At 29.8% G+C, this 10,392-nt stretch overlaps 1 protein-coding gene across 1 annotated transcript in view; it reads right to left on the bottom strand.

The window, feature by feature from the left end:
- LOC106686816 (opioid-binding protein/cell adhesion molecule homolog) overlaps window positions 1-10,392 on the bottom strand; it is a gene marked incomplete at its 5' end in the record, with an annotated part of 126,694 nt that overhangs the window by 21,923 nt on the left and 94,379 nt on the right. Inside the window, 1 exon segment of the mRNA XM_014430361.3 lies at window positions 4,183-4,280. Within this exon segment, the coding sequence (XP_014285847.3) occupies window positions 4,183-4,280 (98 nt within the window).

The following is a 10,392-nucleotide window of genomic DNA, read 5'->3' as shown; positions in this document are numbered from 1 at the left end:
TGGTCATAAGTCAAAGAGAAGAATGAAAGAAAAAAAAAATTCTTTTAGACTGAAAATTACTCCGGTATCTAAAGTTCCCGGGATTCGGCACCAGTTATCTTTTACTGAAGTGAAACTAAAAATAATAGGAAATAGCTATTCTCGATCAGCTGATATGGACCTGTCAGCTGACAGTCCGTAACTTATATATATATAATGTTACTTATGGGAACCGGCCTACATTTATTATAAATGTATTACCTAAATATTTAAACCAAGAATTAGATACAACAGACCCCCTTGCTATGGCACGCTAAATATAATTGTGTATAATTAATCATTGAATTTCTTTTCCAAAGTTTTTGTGTTCACCAGCTTACTAAGCAATGCTAATTAAGTGACAGGTAGGGTGTTTAAAATATAAAATCAAGTCAGGATAACATTACATTAAATTAACAGTAATTTTCAAATGAGATATATTTATTAAAGAGAGATTGTTCGAGCAAATTGACATTATCATAGCCAATACTGATATGAAATTAATAATACTGGGGGCTACTATAATTATTCTATTGGCTCAAATATCTAATTAACTTGCCATTCAAAATTACAGTTTAGGAATATTACATCTGATATGTAGTGCAGGCTTCGGCTTTTCGGTTCAGGTGGGCTTTTACTTTTCCTCCTCATCGGCCGCGCTTTGCTAGAATCCACGGTTTCGGATGTCATCTCCTGCTCTCTTGGACTTTACTCTTCCAAAGGAATAATTTTGTTTGATGGAATTATTTTCTCTCCTCTACTTTCCTTCTAGCCATTTCATCGGCTAACAGATTTTTTGGGAGGGAGGGGCTAGATCATCTTATTATAAATTGTATACTCAAGGTAGTAATGGTTCAAACCTAGTATTTTCTTATTTTTACTGCACAATAAAATAAATGATAAATCTACGTTACTAAATCTGCTACATTAGTAAAAAATAGATAAGTCAATATCATATAATATTTTAGTAGCTGTTCAAAGCTCAGAACCAATCTCTAATTTCTGTTACTTATTTTTTTATCTTGGTACCGTCACATTATTACATCATGAAGTATACTGATCAAAAGTATTATTCAAAAATTTATGTCTCCAATTGTTAAAATATGTCTGTCAAATACATAGATTGGGTACGAAATAAATACAATCTTTTTGAAATATAGGTATAGTACAAAGGAAAACGTTAATTTAAACGTTTAATTACTTATAATGAATTTTATACTTTAAGTAATATTTTTAGTTTAAAACCATTTTAAAAAGTAATATAAGAAAGATAAAAGAATTGAATGTTTTTATTTTATATTTCTGTCCCTCTCCTATAAAACATTTTTATAAATTCATTAAAAAATTTTTAAATCGTTATTCAACGATTTTCCTCCAGTGTAACAGCAATTTCATTCGATTAAAGCTGTGTGTTTTTATGTTATGGATATTATAGTTATCACTTGAGCGAGTGTTTATTGATGTTTGACATTTTTAAAATTCATTATTCTTTTATATAAAGTTTTTTTTTTTTTTTTTTTTTTTTTTTTAATTACTTATTTATTGTAATTTACAACTGTACAAAATAATACAATAAGTAAATATGTAGTATGTTTCATATACACTTGAAAATCTTGGGAAGGAACCACCCATTGGTGGTACTTCAAACATTAATTTAAACTAGAAGGTCTCGTGGCCATCTTCTTTTCAGACGCCTCGGAGGATTATCAGGGATTGTTAAGGATGAAAGATTAAGAATTAATGGGTTAGGATGGTTAAGGAGTTTGGAATAAAAAGACGCATATCTGGTTTGGGTCAAATCTGCAACGAATGGGATGTTAAGGTCTTTATGAATGAGTTTATTTGTGACGTAATAAGGAGCATCAAGGATTTTACGTAGGATTTTGGATTGTAACGATTGGATGCGGGAAGAATTTGATGGTTTGGTGGAGCTCAATTCCATATGTCCAAATTGGTCTGATTATTGTAGTGTATACTAATTTTTTGTAGTGAATGGGAAGTTTAGAGCGTTTGTCAAGTAAATGTTGTAGCAATCGGAATCTACGAGGAGTTTCTTGTCGTTTCAGTCTTGTGTGTGGATTCCAAGTAAGTCTCTTGTCAAGATGGAGTCCTAAGTATCGAATCTGTTCAACAGGCTTATATAAAGGTCAATAATTTTTTTCTCTCGATGCGTTATTGGGTAAGACAAATTATTAGATAATAAGTTATTTAATCATTTCATTTTTTCCTTTGCAGGAGAGTATATTAATCATTTTATTCATATCATTAATATGAATATGACTCTTCACGATCCATTATTATGTAAGGCATCAGACGTGTAGTCCACTGCTTTCTACGATTGCTCAGTAGAAATCTGAACTAAACATAAAGATAATATTGAAAACGCTATGAAAAATTATTGTAAACAGATAAAATGTTCCGCTAAACGGACCTCGAAATAGCATTAAGTAAGTTGCTTAGATCCTATGCCCCAGAGGAGATAAGGCCCCTTTGTGGATAAAAGACAATCTCCAAGAAGGAAAAGAGGTTTCCTCGTTAATCTTGTTAATGATGCCAAAGTTCTCTTATAATTCTGGAAGAGTCTTGGCCATCAACCGGCTGTCCGGCCTCAATTCTTCATGTCAGAGTTTTCCCTTCTTTTTCGAACTACAAACTTTTCTAATCCTCATTGTAAAAAAGGGATTCGAAATGTAAAGTTATCTTCATTTGAAGCAGTTTAGAAGAATCACGACTTGTCTAAATGAGTTTAGGGTTAATATGACTGAAGTAAACGATTTCTGATTGTTGCGAAAAATTATAATTTTGAACTTAAAAAAGATTAGGAGTAATTATAAATTCGGCATTTTATCCCCAAATTTTACTGATAGGGCTGATTCAGGAAATACCTCACAACAAAAATGTTTTGGGTGATTCGACCGTGGCAGACAAAAATAAATTGATATTTTCAATCTAAAATTAAAGCTTTAAATTAATTTAATTTAAATTAAAATTAAAAAAAAGAGGTATAATCGATTTTGTTCATATTTGTTACTGTCCTCGAGATATGACAGCTATAATGTATTTTTTTTTTTAATTTTTGAAAAATTGTACCCTCCAATGCCACCCAGAGAAACTGAGATCTCCCATATCCACCAGTCAAACTTTCTGCTGCTTGACTAAAACCATTAGAACATTGAATTTTTGCTTTTCAACTCTGACATTTTATGCCTTTATTGATGGAAAAAGTTTAATTTTCATAATAAAATAATCGAAGAACCATTGAAATCGAAAACTTTCATTTTTCTATTGCTATTGAAAACACTCACTTTAGAGTTTCTTGTGGTGCAAACAAAGAATATCAACTTTGTTGTTTTCAGGAATACCACAATTTAACAAATAATAATAAAGCCGTGTACACAAATGGGATCGATAGAGATTGGGCGTTCTCGATATTTTATTTTCTAGTCTCTCTAAACTCCTTTAGTTAGTTATCAATTTTATTATAGCTCACATTTATCCATCTTGCACTGCTGCTAACAATAGGAAAATGATTTTTTTTTTCAAATAAGCAAAATTAAATTTATTTTAAGTACAACCACGGAGTTATTAGCTTTAATATCTTAATAATCATTTATTTAAAAAATCTATACAGACAAAATTTAAAACTTATTTTTAATCTTAAGAAGTTTATTTTTACAGTTATTTTCATTTCGAAAAACTGAAAAAATATATTTTTTTTTAATGATTGGAGAAGTTTGTCGGGGGGTGCGGTCAGCAAAGAACAACATAAATAAACAAAACCATATTTATTCATTTTATGCCGACGTTTCGACCTGAGTTTCAGGTCTTCATCAGAGGTTATGGCGTAGAAGGTTTTTGTTTTTGTTTAAATTGGGTTACTGCTAATGGTAACTAACAATTTCTTGAGTTCGTTACTTTGAGTCTTTGTAATTGATTAGTGATAAGCTTATAAGAAGTAATCCAATAACTCAGCGTATACTGTTGATCTATAACATGTCAACCTGTATTTTATACTAAATAAAAACTATATGCTTGATTAGTATTAGATTATAAAGCAATTGGCGATAACTTAGTAGGGTAAAAACCACAAATAAGAAAAAAATATTAAATTTAGAGTTATATATTATTTTTCATAGTCGTAATATATAAATATAATAATAATACCTCTGCTGGTGGTTCGGCGTAAACTGTACACGTCAAAATAGCCTGATTTCCAATTCCTGAATGTACCCAAGTCTCATCTGCTTCAACTTCCGGAGCATCTGGAATAGAAGAGAAATGTAATGTTAATATCACTATAACAAAGAGAACCCGGCTAAACGAATAATAAATATCATTTCTTATTATAAATACATATTGATTTATTAGCAGTAGTTTGATGATGGATAAGTAACATCGAACTGCAGCTGCTCACCTGTATTACTTATAAGACAGGGGAAGGTGGAAATAAATAAATAAATTTTATATGTGCATACAGATGAATGAATAAAGCTAGAATGAAATTATGCTAAGTATACATAAATGATGTCCGATACACGAGGAATTAGTAATAGTGTATGCGTAGTAAATCTCAAATGCAACAGAAACGTTCGTTTTGGCTGCGTTCGATCAGGAGATGAGTAAAATTATGATTATCATTTTTAAATTTTTACGTTTTTTGTTAAACTAAAAAAAAATATTTAACTTATGAACTTTCTCATTGAAGGTCCATAAACACGACAAAATTTTCTTCAAAAAGAAGTTGAATGTATCTTTATTAAGATTATAAAAAAGGTAGCTTTCAAGCGACTAAATAATGTTTAAACATTGTCATTCCCAGAAACAATTTTGATATATTGACAATGAAAAAGAAGAATTTTGAGAAGTCCATTTGCTATACCCACGGTAAACACTTTAGATATATTTACAATAAATAAAAGGGGTGTTTTTAATTAACATGAAATTAAAGCATATTAAATAAGAATATTAAAGGACGAAGAATTTTCTGAACGTGAGGAATCTTTAGTCCCGCAGGAGACTGAAAAAAAAATGTCGGTAATAATTCATCGTTTTATAAAAATAACCGTCTTCAAATGATAGGGTTTATATTCTTTCAATTAGTATACAATAATATAACAAATTCTACCTTCAATAATTCACTTCTAACATTCGGTATGGATTTTTTCATTTTCCGGAATTTTATTTCTCCATCGCCTTCGTTTTTAACATCACATTTCACTTCAAGCTAAGTTTGTTGCTTACTTCCCTTACGGATGTTTATTATTTTTAAAACGAAAATAGTAAGAATGTCATTTATTTCTAAGTTGAAATATTTGATTGACCCCTGATATGCCAAAGAAGAAATAATTTTTACAATTGACGCAAGAATCATCTATTGATACAATTTATTTAACTATTAGTGAAACTGATGACGGCTTTAAATGTATCCAAATATTTCCCCAAAATACAGCAACAATCCATGTACCTCATCTTGTCATCACAAGTTTCGGAGATTATTCATTATTAATTTATATTTGGTTACCCTAAAAGGGACTTTCAAAAATATCTTTTCCTCGTTATTAATTAATTAATTTTGTTTTTAAAACCTAATTAATTAATGCACGGTTCTGAAACTGCGGATTATTTAGTTAAAATAAGTTAGTATTAAAAAAATATTATGAAACTATCTCATAAATTAAATTTTCATTAAAAACGATAATTTGTGACAATTTATCATTTATAAATATTTTTATTTTCAAGCAATATTTTTCAACTTCAGTAACATCACGGAGGTATAATGGCTGAATATGGAATAAGCTAAATTTTGATCCTCCGTAGTTTTGACATATTTTTTGTAGTGATGTTTTAGATATTTTCATTCCTCTTCTTCTCACAATGTAACGAAAATATGATCATCAAAATATTCATGAGCCTATTACAGGTAATAAAAAAAGCAACATTGCTGCGTTCCTTACCTTCTGTAGGATCGTAATCGTTTCTTGAATCTAAAGTACTTTCTCTTGAAGGATATTAAACTGAGTGGCTTGATACAAAAAGGGCTGAGTATTCCGAAATCAGAAGCACTCGGTTAAAATGTAAAATAATGCAAATGGGTTTCTTGGATTCGGGCGAGCGATCTTTGTGCACTGAGGGTTTGCTAAACGCTTCTTTTCCAGATTTATTAATAACTAGATACTTTTATTTACCAGTATTAGAAATATGATAATTGAAATAATTATTATTTGAAGTATGTGCCTTGGAGTTGAAATTGCGAATCCAAAAAATTTATTTATTCAATTCCGGTTATTAGGCTTCAGCGCTATCACTCAGTCTCCACTGGGGCTGAATGTGACGTGGCCAGAACTTGGAAAGAAGTGCTAGGATCTCTTGGATCTCTGCTTTGCCTCCCGAACGAGGGTGGTAAAGCTTGGTATGGAGTTCCCATTGCTGACTGTAAATATTGTGCATAGGTGTGAAAGTGTGGTAAGATGGATTAATTTTATTATTATATTCTTCACCTTGTGTTTATATTAGTTTTAAATTATTTAATTAGTATTATTAATACATTGTTTATGAAAAAACTACCAACCGTGATTCAAGAATCAGTTATTATTGGTTTATTATTATTATAATTATTATTACAGTAATCATAATGCTATCTTTGGGACGTATTTCCATACGTGTTTAACTAGGATCGTATTTTGTAACAGTTTAATTTTTAGTATCGAAAATTTAAAAATAAAAAGAGAAAGTTCTCTCTTTCTTTTTTTACATATTTATTTTAGGATTGTGTTTATTGCATTCCTATAACTATTGGACATCATAATTTAACTCAATAATTTAATTGAGAAAATTTTTCTTACTGAAAAATCAATAAAGAAAATTTAAATATTTAAAAAAAAATGCTTATGAATAATATGCATTTTTAAGAAATATAATTTTTTTTTGGTTTTTTAAGAATTTAAAGTTTAATTCTTATGAAAGAAAATAGTTTATTAAAAATGATTTTAAATGTATAATTATTTAATTGAAGCTAATATGTAACAGGATCTCTAATTCTTCAATCTAGAATAAACAATGTATACTATGTTATTATTTCATTAATAATTAATCTGATAATTTATCATATTATCAGTTATAATCATTAATAAATTTATATTATTTTTAATTCAGCTACAATGGCTATCAGTTTGTTTGTTATCACTTTATTAGATACCGACAAAAGACATGATATAGGTGATCCTAAGCAAATTTACTTGATACATGTCAGTGCTAATATTGATGGGCGAGCCATTAGCTTCCAGGGCTGGTCCCAATCCAAATTGACAGATTTAGCTAATGCATGTCCGAGTCTTGATCCATCATACTAACTCGTCTTCTAATGTACCAATAAATACATCACTGATATTTATTTATTACCTATAGTTGAAATATTTTCTGAATTTTTTATATTAGGCAATGGGTACATTCATGACTTTTTAAACTACAAAATAACCACTTTTTTTTCATTCAAGCCATTAAATGAATTAAAATAATGTGAAATATTTTTTAGTTAGAATGTATATTTTATCATTGTTAAGATGAAACTTATTACACAATCAAATTATTTCCATAAATAAACATCAAAGAGAGAAAGACAGGCTAGAGAAAATACAGTGCGAACTACTACAAAATCCATGGCAAGCAATTGTTTCAGTACTTGGTAAGCAAGCACTTTTTAGAACAACGGTTATACCAGGAGATTTTTTTTAAGATCACGCTCAACGACCAGATTTTTCCACAATGAAGGTACCAACTTTAAGAGGCTGGGTGGACACCTGGAGTGCTCTACAACTCACAGGGTTGACTCACGACTGCATTGTAACAGAAAATAATCATCTGCCACAGCTGGATTCGAATCCAGGTCCTTGGAGATAGCAGCATATGCCTCACCACTCTGCCCCTGCACTGCCTTATCAGAGAAATACAGTAACAAAAACGAATAAACACTACATGGTTTTTTCATTATACGTTCAAGCTGAATGCTCTTATTATGCAAAAAAATCTAATTTAAAAATTAAAAAATATGTAAATAACGTTATTTAATTGTTCTTGGCAGATATATACTAGAAAAACAACCAGAATTTAATTATTTTTAAACTGATAATGATCATCCCAAATAAACAATTTTTTTAATAGACAAATACTTGCCATGGTGAAGTCATCTTTGCATAAAAAACAAACATCAAAGTATCTCTTTTAATTATTTTAAAATAAGATTATAGTATCCATAATAACTCAGTAATCCATTTTACACTAACCTAAATTTTAAGTTGATTTTTTAAAGTCTTTTCTTCTTTAAAAGTTGATTTCCATAATTCTTTGATAAACGGAATCCCGGAAGTAATGGCATAGAGAAACTGAGATCATCATTTATATTATTTTACAATTCAGAAAACTAATATTTTATTAGAACAAGTTTTATAATTATTAAGTAAAATTTTTATAGCACTGTGCTTGTTAGTTTATTATGAAAATTTATTTATTCATTTTTATAAATAGTATGACAGTGAACCTATATACATTTCTCCATTACCTAATAACATATAGGAGTATTAAAAAATAGTTTATATTTGATAAAATCTAAATTAATTAGCTTCGAATGAGGTTTACCAAACTAAGCCAATAATCGAAAAGAAAACTATTAGTACACGGAAATCGTAATACTAAGATGCTTAAAATTTTTTTGTTAAACTTCCTACTGATACATTTAATACAGATAGTTCCAGAAATATTGTTCTGAACCTTAGTCATCTTTCCAAAAAGAGAATGTAGACGTGATTAATATTAGCTTACAAATCACTATAATTTACTCTTGATCAATGACAACATGGTTATTATCATACGGTTATAACTTTATTGTTTTCAATTATTAAAATATCTTTGATATTGCCGCATGTTACCTGGGCCAAGAAAAGAATCACAAAGAACAGAAATAACAATATTTTTTTTATTCTAATAGAACAAAAATATTCACAATACTTTTAACTAACCTAGAGTTACTCATTTTTATTTCTTACACACTGTCCAAAATATCTGTTTTAATTCATCGATAATTTCAATTATAATCGATCGACTAGATAACATAGTTACAATATTTATTAGTATAAATAAACAAACACAATTTTTTGTTTTACAATTACCAGAATTTACTCTAGGTTTATGACTACAGTAAATATTATTTCGAAATTAAAAAAAATATTTCTAATGCAAAGATTATTCATAGCTCATTTCCGACTCGCTACCACTTTCTTTTCCCTCTCCAGAAACCCTCGGACAGGATGTTGTCAAATATTCATCAGATTGCCAGACAGCACTTCTGAAGCGGACGCTAAGGATATTTATTCCGTTGTTGTGGTCCGTGAGGGGTGTGAGCTGAAGGGTACTCCAGGAACCCCTCGGAAAACCGCTTACCCCTCCACCCTTTGCAAACAGACATCCCGGCTAATTCCTTTACCAGCTTCTCAAATTCACAGTCGGTATCAGAATCAGTGAGATGTTTTAAGGAATTTATATATCTGATTATAAAAATTAAATTAAAGTATAAATGAAGAATGGAGAATGATTAAGGACTAAGCATATTGTCTTCTAACCAGTACATTTAAAACAATAATTTGGAAAGTTCATTTGATGTAATAAAAATGGATGTTTAAAGAATTATCACAAAAACGTTCGAATCGGTTCAATCCAATATCTTATATGTAATATCAATATTATAACATATATATTGTTTGGAAGAGGGGCAAAAACTTATTTGCTCGCAGCCTCTACCCGGTCGTTAAAGTATAGTCACCGAACTGACCTTTCATTTGTTTAATACAGGATGCGTAAAGGTCTTCACATAGTATGATTTAATTTAATAAATAAAAATAGAAATTAAGAAAAAACAAATAAATATCAAATAAAAACTATATTAAAATTTAACATAAATAACTAAATTATACTCAAGTCTATGAGAATGAGAACTGTAAACTCCGGTGCTATGTTGTGTGCGAAAAATGCGTGCGATGTCCTTCCAACGTCTACTCCACCCTCTGCGATGACACTATGATGTTGCCCAGCGATAATACTCTTTGGCAGTAAACATATAGTGCAATGTTTACACTGCGACCAGCGATTCACTATCTATTTTTAACTAGATCTTTTTTAGCGTCAATAGCCTCTTTCTTATCACTTATACTCATTTAAAATATTAAATAAATCAAATTAAAAAAACTAATGACAATAAAAATAAAATAATTCTCTCCAATTCTTATATGTGTGTGTGTGTGTGTGTGTGTGTGTGTGTGTGTGTGTGTGTGTGTGTGTGTGTGTGTGTGTGTGCGTGCGTGCGTGCGTGCGTGCGTGCGTGTGTGA

Source organism: Halyomorpha halys, unplaced genomic scaffold (genome assembly GCF_000696795.3).
Source record: "Halyomorpha halys isolate HHAL.00 unplaced genomic scaffold, Hhal_1.1 Scaffold881.1, whole genome shotgun sequence".
Classification (NCBI taxonomy): Eukaryota; Metazoa; Arthropoda; class Insecta; order Hemiptera; family Pentatomidae; genus Halyomorpha; species Halyomorpha halys.
This window is presented reverse-complemented; position numbering and strand designations above follow the sequence as displayed.